The 21,935-nt window shown below is 35.7% G+C and overlaps 3 protein-coding genes across 10 annotated transcripts; 1 reads left to right on the top strand and 2 right to left on the bottom strand.

Annotated features, from left to right (window-relative positions):
• Window positions 1–8,119: 8,119 nt before the first annotated feature.
• LOC127804764 (protein FAR1-RELATED SEQUENCE 9-like) lies at window positions 8,120–14,378 on the top strand. 7 transcript variants are annotated; one of them, XR_008023738.1, is made up of 5 exons: window positions 8,120–8,269; window positions 8,405–10,083; window positions 11,271–11,767; window positions 11,851–11,972; window positions 13,770–13,918. XR_008023738.1 is itself a non-coding variant. In XM_052341755.1 (3 exons), the coding sequence occupies exons 2-3, from the start codon at window positions 8,602–8,604 to the stop codon at window positions 13,935–13,937; spliced, it is 1,650 nt and encodes a 549-aa protein (XP_052197715.1). In that variant the 5' UTR covers window positions 8,120–8,269; window positions 8,405–8,601; the 3' UTR covers window positions 13,938–14,378. The 7 variants fall into 7 exon arrangements, 3 of the variants coding, with proteins under 3 accessions (XP_052197715.1, XP_052197724.1, XP_052197733.1); XR_008023735.1 differs by lacking the exon at window positions 13,770–13,918 and adding an exon at window positions 12,053–12,529; XR_008023734.1 differs by having other exon boundaries at window positions 11,271–11,972.
• A 6-nt stretch (window positions 14,379–14,384) lies between these two features.
• LOC127804792 (tetraketide alpha-pyrone reductase 1) lies at window positions 14,385–16,488 on the bottom strand. Its single transcript, XM_052341821.1, has 6 exons — window positions 16,331–16,488; window positions 15,833–16,005; window positions 15,550–15,738; window positions 15,296–15,458; window positions 14,967–15,159; window positions 14,385–14,526 (listed from the first exon to the last, which is right to left on the bottom strand). Exons 1-6 carry the CDS (start codon window positions 16,446–16,448, stop codon window positions 14,385–14,387), a joined length of 978 nt encoding a protein of 325 aa, XP_052197781.1. The 5' UTR covers window positions 16,449–16,488.
• A 599-nt stretch (window positions 16,489–17,087) lies between these two features.
• On the bottom strand, window positions 17,088–21,130 carry LOC127804784 (probable serine/threonine-protein kinase PIX13). 2 transcript variants are annotated; one of them, XM_052341809.1, is made up of 7 exons: window positions 20,918–21,130; window positions 20,662–20,826; window positions 19,547–19,881; window positions 18,643–18,778; window positions 18,409–18,551; window positions 17,932–18,055; window positions 17,088–17,786 (listed from the first exon to the last, which is right to left on the bottom strand). In XM_052341809.1, exons 2-7 carry the CDS (start codon window positions 20,738–20,740, stop codon window positions 17,401–17,403), a joined length of 1,203 nt encoding a protein of 400 aa, XP_052197769.1. In that variant the 5' UTR covers window positions 20,741–20,826; window positions 20,918–21,130; the 3' UTR covers window positions 17,088–17,400. The 2 variants fall into 2 exon arrangements, with proteins under 2 accessions (XP_052197769.1, XP_052197760.1); XM_052341800.1 differs by having other exon boundaries at window positions 20,662–21,130.
• Window positions 21,131–21,935: the final 805 nt, after the last annotated feature.

The following is a 21,935-nucleotide window of genomic DNA, read 5'->3' as shown; positions in this document are numbered from 1 at the left end:
CTTAATCTTTTGCATCGCATTCGAATCATCACTCCCTACCTTTTTTCTCTCATCTTTTCTTTTGGCCTGCCATTGCCCATCGCCATCGTCTAACAATTGTCATTAACCGACAACCCAGCATCGTGCCCACCACCATCGTCCACTGCCAAATGACCTAGCATCGCCTTTCCTTTTCTACATGATAGATTAGGAAGCTGTGGGGTGACCCTGCCAAGTATGGCAGGCCCACCCACCAACCATAGCATAATCTAATTAATCCTATTTTTCTATCCGAATTGTGAATTCATCTATCCAATAGGCAATAGCAGCAGGGATTTGCAATCCGATTTGAAAGATTGTGTTCGGCTACGGTTCCCAATGTCGGCAATAATTGTGTTGGCCGTCGCATACTAGCGAGGGGTGGAAGATGTCCGACGCGTAAACAAATCATTTATTGGATATAAAGGTGAAAACTCTCATCGCGTCACACATCATCTCGTGTATGTGATAAAGGATAATTACGATACACGATAACATATTAAGTAGGATGTATAATGTAGGTACTCATAAGAAGTCATTCCGTAAAAAAATAAAACTTTCACACTGTGACTATCATAACTCAAACCTATATTCTTAAATACAATTTGTTATCTGAGAATCAATTATGTTGCGTCCGTGAGAACGAAAACAAATCATTTTTGTTATAAGTTACCTTTAGACAAACAATTATTAAGTTATTTATGTTTATTTATATTACTCTCTCCTGTCAACTTGTTTGATATATAAATAAATATAACTATACACATTTATATATATATATATGTGTGTGTTAACATATGTTTAATTAAAATATAATACTTAAAAGTAAAAGTAAATTAATATATATTTATATTTCTTAAATTTTTATAAAATTATTATATTTATTTTTTTCTTAACATTCAATGTTGAATGAAAATTATTGAAAGTAACTAAAACGTACGTGAAAAATGGATCTTATTTATTACTCAGATGGTAAATTAATCAATAAACGTTAATTTGTGGAGAAAATATGTTTGTTGATCTTTGTTATTTAAAAATGCCGATTTAATAAAAAAAATTAAACCATAAATTGAAATAATGAATCCCTAATATTTTACTTGCAAAAGACAAATTAGGACTTGTATGTCATGTGATAATTTTTTTTAAATTACATATTTACATTAATTTTATATCAGAGATATACCAACACACACTTTAATAATTGATTCTTATTTGTTAGAAGAGTCAAATGTCATTCACTTTTAAATATTTTTTATAATATTTTAATACATGAATTTAATTAAACTCTTATGTTTTAATAAAATCCAACTATAATTAATCTTAAATTTTAGTTGCATATAAGCAAAAGAAGATAAAGAGTTAAGTGGGTTAACCGACCCCACTAAACAAAGAATAAAGAATGGCTCCAAACCGCTCTCAAAGTATAACTTTGTTGGCAAAGGAACAATCTCTTGGGGTGATATTTTTTGAGTTCCCATATTTCGTGTTCGAGGTCTAATTAAGGAAGGAATCTCAACAGTTAGAGTGATACTGAAAATTAAAAATCACTTATCACTTTCACATTTATGATAAGAATAGGCATCGAACTAGTCTTGATTGTACCTAACTTAGACTTTTTTATGGGTTTGCATTTTCTAAGGCAGGTAAGTAGACTAGAGTTGGCTAAATTGATTGCATTTTCTAAGGCAGGTAGGTAGACTAGAGTTGGCTAAATTGATGGAGTGGTTTGAGTGTTGATGGCATTCAATTTGTTATTTAAATAAGGTAAACCAATAGTTAGGGTTAGAGGGCGACATTCCATGACTAACCTTATTTTGACTAATTGAATCGGATATTACGAAAACCAATTTAACCAAATTAAGTAACAACCCTAACCTGATTTCTCATAAAAATATTTTTTTGAACCATATCAGAAGCAGAAAAATATCAAATTCTGGCATCGACTGTATTAAAAATAAAAATAAAAAATTATAATTTTTTAGCACATAACCTTAACATGTCTTCATTTAGACTCGTTGATTTGTCTATAGAGTTACAATTCAGTTAAATTTTTCTGAGTTCAAATTCAATAAATATATGAATTTCAAGCTCAAACTCGACTCAAATCTTAAAAGCCTAGCCTGAGAAGAGAAGTAGGGCATTCGTCCATCCTTGCCCAATGTGCCAAGAGGAGAAGAAGAGAAGAGAACCATGCCAAAGGGAGAGGAGAGGAACAAGCAGTAAAGAGAAAGGAAGGGAAGAGGAACAAGCAAAGAAGGAATGGGGTTTGTTGGAGAGACCACCTCCACGGTTAAGTTTAAATACATATAATATAAATCATAATGATATATATATATATATATGTAATTATGTTAAATAATATATTTATAAAAAAATATGTCATAATATATACATATATTATTTAATTATAAAATAATATATTTATAAAATTATAAATAAATTTATTAATATATTTGTAAACATACCTGTTTCCATAATCTAATCGTAAACTTCTAATCGAATTTGCTCGCAAGTCTTTAATTGAGTTAATTTGTGAGTTAATGATTCGATGTTTACTGAATTTAACTACAAATCAAATTTTTAAGCTGAGTTCAAACTTGATTCATTTACCTTAATAAACAAATTCAAATGAGATTTTACCTAGTCGAATACTAAATCACTCACGAACAACTCGGGTCATTGTGACACTACTTGTCTACTACTTCCATTCTTTTCATCTATTTAACCCAAAGAAAAGAAAACAAAAAGTTAGGTGATTGGAGAATTCAATTTTATATAGAGGAGATAAATAAGGGTATAAAGGCAAACTCTCTGGGTTACTAAGTATAATGGTATCATCACTTGCTAAGTGATACGTAAATCTTATTTTAGATAAAATCAGTGATTAAGTTGATTTATTTTAAACAGGTAGGTAAATTAAATATAACAAAATTTACTAAAGTAATAGATAGAGATGCACTAATTAAATAATCATTATTGAAATAATCATATGAGCATGAGAGACAAACCATGAAATTCAAGTGCTCACTGATAAGCTTCTTCATTCTGTTTCAAATTATGTATTAAATATTTAATATAATTTAAATTTGTATCGCCGCACTTGTCATTTACTTAAACTAGCGTTTGTTAATTAAAATATAAATCAAAAAATATAAGATATGGAAACTATTATAGATTTTTATCTTTTTCAATGTGTTTGTTAAACTTACTTAGCGATTCTTAAAAAAAAAAAGTTGTGTGACTTCCAATGGTGGAGTTAAGAAAAATTTTTAGTTCGAGTCAAATTATAATTTTAATCCTAAGTAAATTATAATTATCTATAATAATATATATAAAAAATCAGAAAAACAAAAAAGTCAGCTGGGGCCAAGACCCCAGCTGGCCGTAACGTGGTTCCACCACAAATGACTTTTTATCTGAGTTTTTTCATATATGTTTCTCTCTCTCTCCTTCAAAATAGACATATCTTGGTCCTTAGAGATAATGTAGTATTTGTTAAAATGAATAAAATATAATATCAAGATAAAGTTTGAATATTTTCTAAACAAAGATATGAAATGATAAAAATAAAATTGGGAAACATTCCAAATTTTATATAAGATTATTTGTTAAATTTTTTGAAATCTATTGAGAATTGTACCTTTTTTTTCTCATAAACACCAAGATAAGGGCTTTTTACTAAAATATTCCTATTATCAAATTTATTTAAAATTGTACATTAAGATCAATAACAAATTTATTATTAAAATAGTGTTTTATGATTAATGTGAATTTTTAAAAAATAAAAATTAAAATTAAAACTCATGTTTTATTTTCTAAATCCATGTTTAAAAATAGATTCTAAAAATACTCAACAAGTATAAATAATTATGGGTAGGATTATAATAATTCCATATAGATAATTAAAAATTAACAAAACAAATTTTCAAAATAAATAATAAAATATAAAATTGAATAAAATAATTTAAAAAAATGGTGAAAGGAATTTGTATTAGGTAATAAAATATATATAGTGAGAGAAATTTAAATTTTAAAAATCGGTGAAATGAATAATTTTATTTAAATTTTAAAATTATTAAAATATATGACAATTTAAAAATATATTAAATGACATTAATTATCCTACAATGGGCATATGGGTAATTTAGGTTTATCTATAAAATATCAGATAAATTTATCTAAATGGGGACCAAATAAATTCATCTGTAAAAAGTAAAATAAGATGTCATGTGATAATTTTTTCAAGAAAAGTCAGATAAGTTTAACAAATATGTTGGAAATGACAAACATCAAGAATGCTTTTCATATCTAACATTTTTCACCATATATCTTGGTTAACAAACAATATTTAAGAAAAAATAATATTTGTATCCTCTAATGTATTCTAAAAAATTTAACAGACAACTTGATAAAATCTTAAAATGCTTTTTAGTCTTATATTGACCATTCCATATTTTGATTCGAAAAATATTATAGCATTATCTTGATACAATCATATCTTATTCATTTCAAGAAACGCTACCTAAATAAGTATTTAATATATATGAAATTTAGAGATAAGTAATTTATATTTCAAGATAATTCATCTTTTTTAAAATTAATCATTTAGTTAAAAATTAAAGGACAAAATACCGAGAGAATACCAATTTGATTACTTATAAACTACTCTTTTAGTTTATAAGTTACATAGTTTATCTTGTTACGCGTTTGTTAAAATCTAAGCTACGTTCTCTTTGTTATGTTCAATCTATTTTTATTTTTTAATTTTTTAAAACACTCAAAAAACATTTATTTATCCATTTTCAAAAATACATTTTCCAAAAAAAAATAAAAAATTGTACACAAAACTCGTAAAACTTGTTTCACCTATTTTCAATCAAAACAATCTCCCAGGTTTAAAACATGAAAAATGGCTTCCATCCTCATGTCCATTCGACTCTTCCTTTTCTTTTCCCTTTTCTTCAAGGCCATCACTATCACCATCGTCGACCGCCATGTCTCTTCTTTCTCTCTTCTTTTAGTTTTGGCCGTTCCTTCCAACCAGCAACCCAGATTCGTTGTTCCTTTGTTTCACGACTAGTAACTCAGATTCTCCACCTTTTCATCTTTTAAGGTAGTGAGAGATGCAAGATGATAGCAAGAAAGGCAATAGATGCAAGGTGACGGGTTCAACAACGGGTCTCTTCGTTTTTTAAGCTGACGACAATGGCAAGAGGTAGAGGCTATGGGCTTCAGTGACGACGAGAAGAAGGTGGCAAAAGGAAAAGGGTTGGAGAAGAAGAGTTCTGGCGACAAGGAAGAGAAGAGATGATGTAAAATAAAGTTTCAAAGAGAGTAGGTTTCTTGAGTTTGGGGGAAAGTGGGTATTGGGCAGGGAAAATGCTATTTGTACAAAAAGGTGTTACAGATTGCTTTACAGGGACATTAAAATTACCAATTTGTCTCTATAAAAAATTACCCAAATGCCCCAATCCCAAAAGACCCAGCCCCGCTCTCTTTCTCCCTTTGCCTCTCTAGCTTTCCCTCTCGTAGAGACCAACGACCCCAACCCTTCGGCTGCACCACCACCGTCCCTGTCTCACTGGTGTACTCTAGACCGCCGATCTTCTTCCTCGCTATCGGCCATCCCTCAGACACGCGACCGATTCTCTCTCTCCCTCTAGCAGACACTCTCAAAACTCTCTGTTTCTCCCTCTCGTAGCTTGTCTTCTCAATCACTTGCTAGAGGTCATATTAAATTTTGTCTTCATTTTATTGACTATTTCTATTTGTTATATCAAATATGAGAAAATCTGAGCTGCTCTATTACTTGATAAAAATTATTTGTCAATAATAGTAGGGAGAGGGAGAAATTATTGATTGATCACTCTGATTTGGTACATCCTCCACAATTGAATGCAAAAGCCCATCCAGATCATTGTCTATCAAAACTCTTTGTTTCTAGTTTCAGGCCTCTTGTTCTCCATTTTTGTTCTTCTTGTTCAACCGAAAGTAAACTCTAAACACTAAAAGGTCCAATTCAAAAACTTCCCAACTTAGATCTAAAAGATTCTTACATATCTACCACCAAGAACTTTCCAACTTAGATCTGGACTAAAACAAGGTGGGAATCATAGAAGATGATTCATAGTTCTTGGATTTGTATTTTTCATTATGCCATGAATCTTGAATTAAAAGAAAAAATGTACAAAGAAATCTTGCAAAAGCTAGACAACGCCCAAAGAAATGCTTGGAGGCGGTGGTTATGGCGATATCGGGAGAACGGTGGCGCTACGACTCGCCGTCAGGGAAGGGGTTGTGGAGGAAGTAGCTTCTTCTGCTTTCTCAATTGTCAATGGAGAGTGGTGGCTTCGCTAGTGGTCTGTTGGTCGCCGATGGTCTCTGTCGATTGAGAGAAATGGTTTTGGGAAAGAGTTTTGTCCCGTCTCTCTCCCTTTCTCTTCATTTAGATGGGCCAGATATCACCATAACATATCCTTCCATCACCTGATATATCGTCAATTTATCATGATAACCCAATCCTGTAAAACAATCTGTAACACTTTATCTGTATAAATAGCGAGACTCATTGGGCAAAGAGAGGAACAGACAAGGGACAGAATGGGGGTGGTGGAAAATATATGTATAATGTTGACATGTATGTATATATATATACATGTATGTTAAATAATATATTTATAAAATATATATTTTTGTGTTGATTTTTTTTTTCTATGTTGATTTTTTAGTTTGTTTAGTTTCATTTATTTATTATAAAAAATCAAGTCGTGGGACTCGTATATGAGTCTGTAATTTTATTTTATTATTTTAATTTTTAAACTATGTTTATTTTTAATATTTGTATTGAAACTTGTAATTATATCCCACCTGTTATTAAATTGTTTGATGCAATCTTATTAGTCACAATCACATTGTAATTATCAATCCACGTCTTTAATTTTTATTTTTATATTTGTTTTTGTCAAATTAATTTATTTATTTATTCGTATTTTATTCTTATAACAGGAAAAAAATATTACAAAATTTACCAATTTTTGAAATATATAATTTCTTAATAATATATTAATATTGAATAGTTCTAATTTATTGAATAATTAAATTTATTAAATTAAATATCATTAAAAAATTATACTCAAAATTTCAAATAAAATGCGTTTTCTAGTTTTCTATTTTGAGAAACATTTTTTTAGAATGACAAATAGAACGCATTTTTAGTTTTTTGAAAATAAACTATCAAAACAAAAAATTAAAAATAAATTTAAAACTCAAAATTAAAAATTGAAACGTAAAAAGAATGCTATCTAAGAGCTTAAACGCAATCGATCTTATAAGCTATTTTAACAACATTTTCAATAAGCTAATCCCTTTATCTTTTCTAAATAAGGTTTTGGTAACTTATTTCGTCAACCAATTCAATTACAAATTTGCCCTTACACAACTCAAATATTTACAACTCTATCATTTAAAACATTATAGTCATCCTCTCCCATCTCTTTTTCTAGTTGCCTCTCCTCCATCGCCGATTGTCATCATACTGCTTCCAATAAATCGTCTAGCCTAGCGTCATCGCCGTCACTTGGATCTCCTTCCTTTGTGTCCATCATCGCCTCCTACTTTTAGATCAGTCGCTGCCTTCAGCCCATTTTCGTCACCCCAACCCATTGTTGTCGTCTCCATCTCCTCATTTGTTGCCCCTCATATATATATATATTTATAACACATATATACTCCTGTATTCACGTATATATATTTTAATAATTGTATACAATTTATCAATATTTAATAGTAAAAATTTTATCACTTGGACATCAATTTAATATTTTTATAGATTTTATTTATATTATTATTCAACAACATATCTATTTTAGTCTTTTTGTTAAGTTCTTATAACTTATAAAATTTTCAAACCAAATATATAACTATATAAATAATAATTTAAAATATTATTATTTAAATATATTATTAACTTAAATATTACTTAAAAATTTACACAATTTATAAGTGTAAAAGGCTTATAAGCTAAAGAAAAAAGGGGATAGCCAAACAGCCTCTCATTCTCGAGAGGAGGCGAGAGATGGGAATGGGACACAGCTTATACAAGAGGATATAAAAGCCCAAACCGAAATATGGGAAGGAAGCTTTTCAAATAGAGAGCCCTAAGGAGAGCTGAGAGCAGAGAGGGGCAAAGGGGTTTATGTTTATAGGGGCGAAGGCGATCGAACCTGATGATTCCTAACTCTCATTCACTCAGGTTAGTTTGCTATTGCTGCTTCTTCTACATGTATGCTCTTCTCTTATTTCCGCCCTTTGGGTATGAAATGATGATAGACGCTGAAGAACAGAAAAGGGTTTTGACTGATCGTAACCTTTCCATTGGCAACTGCAGGAAAATTATTGTAAGAGTTCCCTGCAATAGTATTAATACCTTATTGAGCTCTTTGCTTCAGGAATAGTTAATTGGAATTCCGTCTCCCATTGCATATTTTAGGTCAGGGAATCTGCATCAGGTGGCGTCGATGGTGTGTATGGATTAAATAGTACATAAAATTTTGGTAGCTTCTGTTGATTGCTGGAGATAAATACATGAATAGCGGCGGCAGACATCGGAACCTCGGTGGTGGGGTTCACCATGTGTTGGACTATCTGAAGCGAATGCAGGCGGAGAATCCTGCTTTCTTTTATGCAATTCAGGCTGATAATGAGCATTCCACCGGAAACATATTCTGGGCTGATGCAAATTGTAGGATGAACTACAATTACTTTGGGGATACGGTTAGGCTAGACACGACCTACAGGAGGAATCACTTCAGAGTACCGTTTGCCTCATTCACAGGCCTAAATCATCATGGCCAGCCGGTTTTGTTTGGCAGTGCATTGCTTCTTAATGAGTCTGATTCAGCTTTTTTGTGGCTAATCCAAACATGGCTTCATGCAATGTCTGGACGGTTCCCCATCTCTGTCACAACTGACCGAGATCGGCTCATCCAGATGGCTGTCTCACAAGTTCTGCCTGAAACCCGCCATCGCTTCTGTAAGTGGAGCATATTCCAAGAAACCCAGGAGAAATTAGCTCATATATATCAACAACATTCCACCTTTGATCTAGAGTTTAAGAAGTGTGTTAATGAGACTGAGTCAGTCAGTGAATTTGAGTCATGTTGGGAATCACTCCTTCAGCGGTACTACCTCTTGGATAATGAGTGGCTTCAGTCAATGTACGCCATTCAGCATCAATGGGTCCCTGTTTACATGCGAGACACCTTCTTTGGGGAGTTATCTAGGAATATTTCTGGGCCCGGCATTACAAATTCTTTTTTTGACGGGTATGTGAATGCAACAACTAGTATACAGATGCTAATTAAACAGTATGAGAAAGCAGTGGCCAGTTGGCATGAAAAGGAATTAAAGGCAGACTATGACACTACTACTAATGTGCCTGTTTTGAAGACACCATCTCCTATGGAGAAACAGGCTGCTAGCTTTTATACGAAGAGAATATTCCTGAAATTTCAAGAGGAATTGGTAGAAACCCTTGCTAATCCAGCAACAAGAGTTGAAGATTCTGGAACGACTACCACCTATCAAGTGGCCAAATTTGGGGAGGAGCATAAAGCACACACCGTTAGGTTCAATGCTTTTGAGATGAAAGCTAATTGCAGCTGCCAAATGTTCGAATTTTCTGGCATTATTTGTAGGCATGTGTTATCGGTTTTCAGATCTAAAAATGTTCTTACACTTCCTTCGGATTATATTTTGAAACGGTGGACAAGAAATGCAAAGAGTGGTGGTGTCATTGATGGACAGGCCCTTGAATTGCCAAATGATTCACAAGAATCTTTAACTGTTAGATATAACAATCTACGTCAGGAAGCCATCAAATTTGTGGAAGAAGGAGCAAAATCTATCCATATTTATAATGTTGCAATGGAAGCCCTGCAGGAGGCTGCAAAGAAGGTTGCTACTGCAAAGAAGAAAAGTTTCACAAAGAGTGGCACTCTGGCCAATGGAGATGGCCAAGAAGTTCATACATGTGAAGAGAATGAAATAATGTCACTTCAATCTTCGGTTAGTTTTCAAAAATCTCCTCTATTCTTTCTCTATTCTTCTAGTACAATGAGCACTAGTTGGACAGATGTCCTTGTGGTTTTGTTTATTCCTGCAGTATATCTGTGCACGATATTCCTTTTTCCTTTTTGATTTTCTTTCTATTTGTTCCCTTTTTGAGTTGCGGCTATCGGATATGAAGAATCAAAGATACATAAAGTGTATTCAGAAACAGAGCTTTTGCCAGCATTTTTAATGGGGAGTGTACTTTATATCTAAACTAAGTAATATCTATGAGGCATGGACATGGATACGGGGACATGGGAACCCAACATTTTCAAAAAAAGTAGGATATGACATGGTTGGGATACGTTAATTAATAAAATAAATCTTTATATTTTCTAATGGCATAATAAAGTACCAAAACTATATTCTGAACTCATAAATGTGCATTTAAAATTCACAATGCAAGCTTCCAAATGAATAAGTCTAATCTGAATAGCAACCAACTTACAACTCATTACCCATTTCAAATTCAAATGCTAAACAAGTATTTAAGATTCATTGAAAAACTCAATGTAAAGACTAGAGCTAGGAAATAGATAAAAACAGAAATGTAAAATTTGTAAATCAATCCTTCATTCTTCCGGCTCCTCCTTCAACTTCAGTAACATATCAATGTCATCCCCAAAAAAACCACACCTCCAAGTCTGGCTCACCAAGAGAAAAATTAGCTACTTCAAGCATCCCAAGGGTGTCCACCGAGTGTCCCCAGAGGGGACATGTCTGTCCCCTCCTGTGTCCATTAAAAAATAAAAAATAAAAACTTGGACACGCCACGTGGGCATGTCCAATATGTATTGACAGCAGTCCTAGGGGCATGTCCACGCCTTATAGTGTAATATTTATTTAGGTACTTTGAAAATAATGTGAAAATAATGAATATAGTTTCTAATAACTATTGCACGGTTGGTTTGGGTTATGTAGTAACTTATTTTTGCTTACCGGTTACTGAGAATTATATGTATTCATGACCTTATCTGCTAGTCTTTATTCATTCTAATGTTGGTTATTATCCTTTTTTAGACTAATTTATCATGAAAATAATCATTTGCTTTTATGTAGTCTCCTCTGCATTCATTGTCCTCCTTAATGAGGCAATTTCCCAGAATTTTACTATCTTTTATTCATGTATTATAATCTGCCAGGTGCCATTGGAATAGAAACTCAATTAATTACCAAATCAAGGTTCAATACTTGAAGCTTCCACATTTTTAGATCAGCAATGTTGAACACACACGAAGTAGGGATATTGTCAGGAATATCTAGAAGAGCATTGGTACCCAACTTCTTCAAAATGCAAAATGGTCCAAACTTCCATCAACTCAGCTTACCATATTATCTAGTTGGATTCTATCATGTCAAAAGTGAACCATAACTAAACCTCCCTTTGAAATTGATTGTTTCCTATTATACTTATTTGCTGTTCAGCATTGTAGCTTGAAGCTTCTCAAGCACCTCCCGTTGTATCTGACCTATGCGTTTAACAAGCTCATCTGCTTCAGCACTTAGATGACCATGAAAAGGAACTGGTGCAGCAAATTTTGGACAACAGCCTGGCAAGCTAATAGAGGTTAAGAAATGCTTCTCACAACAGCCCTATGCCATGCCACACCAACTATCAAGCTAGAGTCTAGCCCCATTGGTTAGCTCTACAACCTTAACAAAAGTCTTTTTATAGGATTTTTTGCACACTTTCTCATAATTTCTCAATAATTAACCCCATAGGTTACCCAAAACTCCATAGTGAACCAATGATCCTGATCACAACCATATTTACTCTCTTTGTAACACCAAGGGCCCTCACATGAAGATGCTAGCTGAGGTTAATTTTGGACTCATGCGACAAGGTAAATATACCCCAGATCTTTCATTCTTTTGAGTAAACAATCAGTGTGAGATTAGATTGTGAAATGCTTCCCTCTTTTAGGTCTTGGAGTTCTCTAGGCCAGCAATCTCATAATTATAACCCAAGGTTAGCACCATCTTGGCCTGTGCACACATGATAATGTTCCTAAGTTGCCTTTCATACCATTTATAATACTATGAACCCTTGCCCAAAACTGCTAGTTAAAGTTGACTCTTAAATGCAATACGGCAAGAGACCAAGTAATCCACAACCTCCCCAATAGAATGTTGATGTGGGATTGAGTTTCAACTTTTTATCTTTTTTTTGGCTCACTATTGACTATTCCAAATCCACTTTTTTGAAAGGGCTTGACTAACCTTCCAATACCAATGCCACCCCCCTGAAGACGCAGACCCCTACCTGCCTCCTTGTAAACTCCCATACTTATAAGGCTGCCTGCAGTTTTTTTCCTGTTCACAAGCTGATCATTGTAACCATTGTCTAACAATGATTCATATAAGACTTCCAGCTTCTGACATGCCATGGCAGGGTGCAGATGGAATTCCATCAAATGGTATTCAACTCATCTCCAATCCACTTCAAATAAAATTTATTTTTAGTTCTTTTCTTCTTTACCATTGAAGCAGGAGTAGTTAACAATGATATGAAATGATTTGGAAAGCTGGACAATGGTAATCTCAATCCTAGTCTCTAACCTCCTAGACAAATTGCTGGATGGTAGATTGACTTGAATGTATTTTCCTTTGCCTTGACATTGACATTGACAAGTTGAAGATCCAAATATATAAGAGATTCATCCACGATAGGGTTTTTTCTTAATTCAGAAATGGTGGTTACCTGGGCCCTGGCTCCTGTTTTGCCTGTAAGCTCTTTATCTATAATAAAATTAAGCTTCAGAACTAGATTAGCATTTAGGGTGTGAAAGTAAAGAGATGAAGGATTTAGAAGCATGCATAATTTGAAAAGTACTGGTTCCTTTTTGCTTTGTATTGGTCAACAACAATAATAATAAACAAGCCTTAATCTCACTAGGTGGGCTTGCTTTGCATAGGTTGCAAGAAATTAAAATCTCGACTGTAGGATGTCTCCACCCTTAAAATCATATTATGATCTCCTTTCTAATATAACCTTACGGGTTAAGTAATTTCAATTTTGCTAAGCAAATCAGTTTATGATATTTTTTACATAAATGTGACAAGTCTTTCCTTTCATCCATCCACTTGGAGCAAATTGTTATTCCACTTCAAATTAAATGTACATTTTTTTCTCAGCCGTACAATTGCGTACCTCCTGAGCCTGAGGATTGAATTAGTAGCTGTGAACCAAAAATGCTTTTGTGAGAATCAGTTGAGCCCCAAGCTACCCGTGGCAACTATAGACGAGATAAATTTTGACTTCAACATGAAAGAACTTACTGATATTGTTTCAATAGACTATTAGCAACTTGTCGTTCAAGCATGATGGTCTCCTTAGTTCTCCATCAGTAGTTTCTGTTGGTGCTAAATCTGTATGTTGCTTTGGGTGACTGTACAGCTGATCATTGACCCCTTGGTATTGACTTAGTGACACCATCTGTCTCTCTATCTTTGGAACATCAATTGTAGAATTTCATCAGAGCAACTTATTCACACCATTTTAAGGGAAATCAGTCCTTAGAAAATAGAAAGAAAATAAAGTGATCTACTCAAATGTGGTGCATTGTAACCCCTGAATTGTTCCTTTTTGGCTTCCTTCTGTTATGACTACTTTGTGATCCTTTCTGCTGGCCATTTTGCAGGATGAGAAGGAAAAGAAAATTCGCGAATTGACTGCTCAGTTGGAAAGCACAAATCAACGGTGTGAAGTGTATCGTGGAAATCTGCTTGCAATTTTGAGAGACATGGAGGACCAGAAGTTAAAGCTATCCGTCAAGGTTCAGAATGCAAGGTTAAGTTTGAAAGAATGAGCAGTTAGTTTGAACTGCTCCAAAAAGAAAAAAAAGGAACTTCTCTTTTTATGTGTTTCTTTTCCCGTTACAGAGCTTTAGGTTAGTGCAGCGTATGGATGGATAGAGGCATCGGACCACTAATTTCCTCAAGCTTTTTCTGGGGGAAAACTATCCAATCAGTTCAGAATAGGTGTTTGAGTTTGTTAGCTCTGCTATATAAATAGCCGCGTTTTAGATAAAAATTCACACTTGTGATCTAGGGAAGCTCATAAGCGGTGCGGTGATGTATTTTGATCTCTTGAGAGAAATTTGGCGTTGTAAGTAACGGGCTCCCATGTCAAATTTAGATGTACTGATATCACCAACAGAGAACATTAGGAAGATAAGGGGAAGGTATTGTGCTACAAAAGCAACATTATAATTAAATGTAGCACAGAATATGTAAGTTTTGTTTGTGAATTGTGGCTAGACTGGACTAAGGTGTCCTTGCGCCATCAAAGATGCAACGCAGTCATCGAACATCTCTTCCACAGACCTGAACTTGAACCCTATACTTGTTAGCTTGGAGACGTTCAGCTCATAGTATGGCCTATCCAATGCCTTAAACCTGAAATTACCGAAGTTAGTAAGCTATAAGCATCAGCTCATCAATTTTCATGTGTGCCTGCATATGTACGAGCCAAGATATTCGGTTTAATCCGGCCGTTCAATGGGTAAAACACTCACATTATCCGTTGGCCCCGCTGGCCGAGAGATAAAGTGGGTAAGGAGTATTTTACTAGGGAGCCGACCATTGAAATTGTAAAAATGTCTCTCTCCTGACTGTGTGAGAATATGAGGAGATATTCGATGAATCAATGTAATTGTAATATAATAATATATTATTGTAACAGTACAATTATAGATTATGAATATATAATGGTGACGTAATTATAATCTTGAATATATATATATATATATAAAATAGTCAGTAGTACATGAAACAAGCTCATTGTTGTGTCGTGCCGGAGTGTCAATGGTAATGCTACCGGAGTTACAAATACGTACCTCTTTGGGATGGACAATGTCGGATAGCGTGCAGACAGCATGGAAACAAGCTCATTGTTGTCCAGAACAACAGAGCTGCAAAGGAACCTTCCATGGGCGTCCTTGTGCTCGTAAACAAGCACATGGCAGAGAGCTACATCATCGACGTGCACGTACCCCATCCTTCCGTGCCACTCAAACCTCTCCGTCTTCCCTGCACATTTGAACCCGCAAACAAATCCCAACTTCAATGTTACCGCGCTCCAAATCCTCACAAAACGATTAGTTTCCTCGACTACAAGTTGTTCATAATTTTTGAAATTTGCAGGAGTGGCGATCGAATGCAGAACCTTGAAGTAAGCCGAGGACGTCGGAAGCAGTAGTACACAAATCCGGCGATAAACTAGGTCCGACGACGAAGGAGGGGAGAACCGTCACCAGGTCGATCTTGCTCTCCTCGCAGAACTCCCATGCCGCCTTCTCCGCTAGGGTTTTCGATAACGCATACCAGATCTTCCATGACGAAGTTATTGTATGATCAGAAGAAGAAAAATTAATAAACATTGAAACAGAGAGAAAACGAAAAGGAAAGTAATAATCTGACCTGGAATCTTTCGCAGAGTTCGACAGAGCTCCAACAGGACTCTTCCAAGGGCACGTTAGGGTCGAAATCGTCTCTTGCCCTAACTGCTGAGGAAGATGAAGTCAGAACCACGCGCCTTAGCGATGGATTCTTCTTGCATGAACGCAGGACGTTCAAGGTGCCCTCAATTGCAGGTCTCAGGATTTCAGCCTATCACATAATTTTGGTGTTATATACTCTTATATAAAGAATTATAGATTATTTTTCAGTTTAGAATTAATGCAGATATGGAGGAAGAAGATGCCTTTGGATCGGACACCGGTCGGCTTAGTACGGGCGAGGCAGTGTGGAAGACACCGGCGCATCCCTTAACGGCGTCGTCAAAGCTTCCGTCCTCCATTAAATCAGCCCTCATCAATGTAAGTCTTTCCTTCGCTCCTTCCAGCCTCCATAGATGTGCCAATTTCGTATCATTTCCTGACGTAATTCATCACATAAACTAAGGTTGATAATTGCGCTTTTTTTTTTTTTTTTTTTTTTTTTCCGTATTGATGTATCCTGTAGTCAGTATGATTTGGATGTAAATTGGGTAAATTTACTGAATATATAAAATAGTCTATAAATTATAAATACACAAAAATTTGTACGTGTCACCCTAGAAAGATCCGAACCTAGTCCCAAAAAAAAAAAAAAATCATAATACAACCTCTTACCACGAGCAATCCGGCATTCTATTGCAACATGCTTATTTCGGAACATAACCTTAACTTTCTATAAAATTGAGAGAGACGTGGAGAGATACCAGTGTCTCTGACAGTTCCAATAACATAATAGCCAGACAACAGGAGGCGCTTAATTAACCAAGAAGCAAGAAATCCAGATGCACCCGTCACACAAACTCTGCCTTTGAATGGTTCCATGTTATTCCAACAGTGCTTTCAGCTCAGCATATATATATATATATATAGTTGTGTGTATGCATCTAGTGTATAACGCTACAGCCACCATTTATCATCATCTATATATAGAGGCTTTAGGGGAATGGGTTGTTGTGGAGAAGGTGAATCATGTCCTGCTTGTGGGCTGTTAAGGTTAGAAGTTGGCAGTCCAACCAAAGATTGTTCCATTTTATTCCATACCTGTCATTCTTTCAGTTTCTAACCGACGGAATTTTATAAAAGGGTATTTTCATGGATTTTTTTTTGTTTGAAAAAACACCACCATGTATAAGGTGATTTTGGTATCTTTTTTGCCATAGAAATGGTATTCTTATAGAATTTTTGTGCAGAGAATCCAATCCTAATGATTCCAGTTATAATAAAAAGGAAACAATAATATAAGAAGTTAAAGGAGTACAACCATCCCTTTAGGGGTTGCCCTGGTGATAAGAAATTATTGTGGTTTTCTATACATAAATTTCTATATGTTCTTTTGGTATGTGTAATTTATGAGCTTGTGTGCCTATTGAATTTAGCTGGTGCACACCTAAGGTATGGTTGAAAAGAGGACCACCGTTTTAAATGTCACAGATATACAAGATAAAGTTGAAAAAAATAGAGTACGAATAAAACATTTAGAAGCTATTTATAAATGCCATGGTGTTGACTCTACAAGGAGGAAGTATACAAAGAACAAGTCGACTAACCAACAGAAATAGTTAAATTTAAGCTAACATCTCATCTAGTAAACAGAGGGCACCAGTTGAATAACAAATCTGGCCACAATTTTCAAGGGGATGAATAAAAGAACAAATTATCGGGGCACACAGATTCAAGACCTGCTCTTCTTGGGAAACAGAGTATTGAAGTACTCATCCTGCTCAAGCTGGGAGTCAGTAGGACTGATTCCCGGCCTGTATAAGGGAGGTATAGATCATTTGTGCAAACGCTGCTGTCTGTGTCGATTGGCAATCTGGTCTCTGGAATTAATTCTAGGCGCCTTTGGTTTTTCATCATCTGCTTGGATACGTTCCAGCGCCTCCACAACTTCTTTCATTGATGGCCTCATTTTGGGTTCAGGTGCAAGGCACTTTAGAGCAAGTTGAGCTATTTGTGCTGCAGCTCTGGAAGGGAATTTCCCTTCCAAATGGGAATCCATTATGCTCTTCAGCTTCTTTCTGTTGGACAAATATGGCTTCACCCAGTCTACCAGATTATGTCTCCCACTTGGGCGGGTTATATCGAGTGCTCGTAAACCAGTTAGCATTTCAACCATCACAACACCGAAACCATACACGTCACTCTTCACGTACAAATGCCCTGTTTAACAAGCATCGCATTATCACTCTGATGCAGAATTTTGGTGGGCTCAGTTCAAGTGACTAAGCTTGACAATTCAAAGGCTTGGTTCGGAAAATCTTTCATCCTAGGGAGACTAAGCTAAAAGTTCCAGGACTTTCGTTACCTGTGGCAACATACTCTGGAGCAGCATACCCATATGTGCCAATAACCTGTGTTGTCACATGGGACCGGCTAGCCGAGGGCGCCAATTTCGCCAACCCAAAGTCTGAGATCTTGGCATTGTAGGACTGCCGAAAAGAAACACATTTGTCAGACCAAGTTTAAGAGATCATGCTTTACCTTCCTAAAATCTTACAAATATATGTTTATCTTTTCATTATCAATCCACTATTTTCTTTTTTCCCATTGACATAACATTGTGAGAGGAAAAGAAAAAGTCCGGCCAAGAGAGAGGCAAGCATTTATGGTGTTTATTTATTTATTTATTTTTGTGTGGGTGGGTGTGGGGTTGGTAAATGGCTGCATAGCTATACTTTGATGGTAAAGCGTTCAGCCATGAAATAGGTCTCTATTCCTTGGCACTTAACCATAATATGGTTTTTGTCACTGGCCAATGATCAAATGGTCGTAGGAAACTTACTCCATCAAGCAGTATATTTGATGCCTTGAAATCCCTATATATAATTTTATTTTCTAATCCATGCAAAAATGCCAAGCCTTGAGATGCCCCGACTAAAATCTTAAGCCGAATGGCCCATGGAAGTGGCTGAACGGCAGAGCCCCCTGCATAATGCAAGACCATAAACTGTATAGTAAGTGAATGCTGCAACGTCTTATCCTAATGTTGACATAGATTATTTCTATTAGCTCTTACTTCCAAAAAGGTGGTTCTCCAAGCTGCCCTTTTGCATGAATTCATAGACAAGAAGTAGCTCTTCATCCTCCCAAGAGCATCCCAACAGCTTGACAAGGTTAGGATGTGAAAGCCTTCCTAAGAAATCAATCTCGGACTGCACAAAAGAATTTAAATAAATGGCCATAGCATGGCGAAACAATTTTACAATTGAAATCAAAATTAGCAATAGATGCTTGATGGCGTATTTCAAATTAGCAAAACTTTGAAATCCATTGTCAATGAACTAAAAGGAGAATTTCATAAGATAGTTATAAAACTAGCTATCATAGAATGTTAGGCAAAGTTGGTCCAACATATGCATAATTTGATTGTACCAGAAATGAGGATGTTAAGAAGGATGTGCATCTACACAAGAAAAGATAAAAAAAATTAGAGGGAAAGTTAATCATAACAAGGTCAAAGTGGCTACCATTGAAGATATATAAAATGCATGAGTGCGACATAATAAAGAAGATTTGGTTATATGAGAAGACGATTGATATAGGCTACTGTGAAGGGAGTGGATGGAGTGAAACAAGAATTTAACAAAAGAGGTAAGAGTAAGACCAAGAAAACTTGGTGAAAGATACTTAAAAATTATGTGAATTATAAGCCTTATAGAAAATAAGGCCATAAATAAAAATGATTGCAGAAAATAGAATTCGTGTATATAGCGGGATAAATGCTTGGTACGATGTTGTTATCCATTGCCAAAGCACAATTCTCATGCTGCAGTTTTCTGTTAATTCAAACGATAACTTAATGACCTCTTGACTATTCTAAATAAACACAATTCATAAATCAAGCAAAAGCAAGGACTTAAAATGGCTAGTTAAATCTTCTGAACAAACTATTCAACCAGTAAGTCATGGTAGATCCATACCTGCCACTCCTTAATTCCCTGTACGCTATCAGAATTCAACTTCTTGATGGCAACAACTGATCCAGTACTGCTCTTTGAAGTCGACTTCTCATCAAGCCAACCCTTGTAAACTTTGCCGAAACCTCCTTCGCCCAACACTGTGTCTGGCCTAAAATTTCGGGTGGCATTTTTCAGTTCTAAGAAACTGAAGGTCCTTAAATTGCAGGGAGGCAAAATCTGCCCATTGGGATATGATTCAATGCTGCCACTTTCTGCTGAAAATCGGCTGTTCCCAGAGACATTGCTTCTATCTGAAGATGCAGTGGTGTTGCTGCTGCTTGTTTGAGTACATGCCACTATTACAATATACAACCATATAAGTTACATCAAAGCCTGGTCCAATTCCAATTATACAAAACTAAAAATGAGGTTATTTGTGATATAGTTAGAGTGGCTTATACTAATGATAAGATGAGTGAAAGACAATTAAGATGGCTTCGCCACATGAAAAGAAGACCAATAGAGGCTCCTATGAGGAGAATAGATGGAATAGAACAAGCACCTACCAAAAGAGATAAGAGGAAGATCAGGAAAAGCTTGAAGAAAACCACTTGGATATAATACGAGTTATAAGATTGTTAATAGAGGATAGGTGAGTCAGATTTGATGTAGCCGCCCCCATAGTGGGATAAGGCTTTATAAGTTATAGTTGTTATAGGTAATGAGGTGATGGGGAATTCGTCTGTTGAAAAATAAATTCCACCCAGACTACCTATTAGCAGGAAGTACAGGAATGTTGTGAAACGATTATGTTTAATTTCATCACCAATAAGGCTATAATCGAAGTCAAACACAGACTTCCCTTTTTCTTTTTCTATTTCCTTTCTATTATCAGACCTATTATACCCAAAAGGGAAAAGGAAAAAGGAATCGAATCAAATTCAGTCGTAATTGAAGAAATCCTTAGAAGACAACATAAAACCCAAATCAGAAAGTGAAGAAACTAACAGAATATTCCTTTAGAACTAAGCGGATGAATAGATAAAGTAGTCCTAGAAGGCAATGATTACATACTAACAAGAATGGCATGTTGGATAAACGCAAATTAGAGAAAGCGAAGACAAAGAGGGGAATACCCGAAGAAGTAAAATGTTCAGTTGGTGTGGTGGGGGTTTGAATCGTTCGGTTGTTAGGAGAAGCCCAGCAAGTCCCCATACCATACGAATGAACTTCTTCTCTCTCAGATCGTGATGACAAATGAATAATCAATCCTGACTCCACAGACTATGGGATACCTTTTTCTTGCGCGAGAAAAAGAAAAGAAAAGAAAAATTAGAGACAGAAATGAGATAGATAGAGGTTTCTGGAGTTGGGGGTTTGATAATCAAAAACCTTCAACCAAGCCGCTGGTCTGAAAGTCCTTTCCTCTCTCTCTCTCTGTACAATTTCTGATTCTTCTTCTTTTCTCTCTTTAATTAATTTATTTATCTAAAAAATCCCCAAGATTGAGAACCCTTTTTCCCATTCCATATCCCACGTCGCTGAATGGGTGTATTTCTTCTCTTTGTTATAGACGAATGAATATAGTAAATTTAATGGGGAGAGAGAGAGAGAGAGAGAGAGAGAGAGACGAGGAGACCAAGTCCCAGGATGAAAGTAAGAGTAAAACTGATGGCGACTAAAACGGCTTCTTGGTCTTTAGTCAACAAGCCGTAAATTGGATCGCAATGGTCCGGCCACCCAGTCAACACAGCCCACAGGCAATGGTAAGGTTACCCAGTCAACACAGTGCCCACAGGCCCCCCTCCCCTCCGTGTCTCCCCCTCCTCTCCACCAACGGACAAGAAGAAACTTTGAAATGTCCAATATCACTGTATGTCTCAGAACTTGGTTTTTTTTATTGTTTTCAAAAGGTCTTCATAGCGGCGCCCCTACAACTACCCATCGCAAACTACAAGAGCGTCGTCACGGCACTTTATATATATATATATATATATATATATACTCTCAGTAAAAGGGGTAATTTGGGTGAATATGAACATAGCCCACGCACTTCTAACTTAATAAAAGTTTTCATGGAATTGATTAGTTGTTCGAATGGAGCAACCTTATACTGCCTGGCACGAGCCTCACTAGGGGCGAGGTGTTTGCATGGGGTGGGCTGCAAGGGGGGTGAGATGACAGACGCAGTATATGGGGTGTTGAGGTTAGAGGTGTCAAAAGGGCCGGGCGGCCCGCGGGCCGCCCGGCCCAGCCCGTGACGGGCCGGGCTTTGGCCCGGCCTGTTACTGTTCACACGGGCTGGCCAAAGAAATTGGGCCCACGGCCCGGCCCGGCCCGTGGCCCGTTGGGCCAGTAAGGCCCTTACTCATTTTTTTTTTTAATTTTGTTATTCTTAGGTAATTATTGA

The sequence above is a fragment of the Diospyros lotus genome, chromosome 1 (assembly GCF_014633365.1).
Source record: "Diospyros lotus cultivar Yz01 chromosome 1, ASM1463336v1, whole genome shotgun sequence".
NCBI classification, from domain to species: domain Eukaryota; kingdom Viridiplantae; phylum Streptophyta; class Magnoliopsida; order Ericales; family Ebenaceae; genus Diospyros; species Diospyros lotus.
Note: the sequence above shows the minus strand (reverse complement) of the source record. Positions and strands in the feature narration are given on the sequence as shown.

Coding starts and splice junctions, on each gene's coding strand:
- LOC127804792 (XM_052341821.1), bottom strand. CDS start 16,448: ATGGAACCATTCAAAGGCAGAGTTTGTGTGACGGGTGCATCTGGATTT. Junction 15,459..15,549: donor AACTCTGCGAAAGATTCCAG/GTCAGATTATTA, acceptor TCGTCATGGAAG/ATCTGGTATGCGTTATCGAA. Junction 14,527..14,966: donor ACATTGTCCATCCCAAAGAG/GTACGTATTTGT, acceptor CGGTAATTTCAG/GTTTAAGGCATTGGATAGGC.
- LOC127804764 (XM_052341755.1), top strand. CDS start 8,602: ATGAATAGCGGCGGCAGACATCGGAACCTCGGTGGTGGGGTTCACCAT. Junction 10,084..13,769: donor TAATGTCACTTCAATCTTCG/GTTAGTTTTCAA, acceptor GCCATTTTGCAG/GATGAGAAGGAAAAGAAAAT.
- LOC127804784 (XM_052341800.1), bottom strand. CDS start 20,740: ATGGGGACTTGCTGGGCTTCTCCTAACAACCGAACGATTCAAACCCCC. Junction 19,882..20,661: donor TGAACATTTTACTTCTTCGG/GTATTCCCCTCT, acceptor ATATTGTAATAG/TGGCATGTACTCAAACAAGC. Junction 17,787..17,931: donor TCCAGAGTATGTTGCCACAG/GTAACGAAAGTC, acceptor CTTGTTAAACAG/GGCATTTGTACGTGAAGAGT.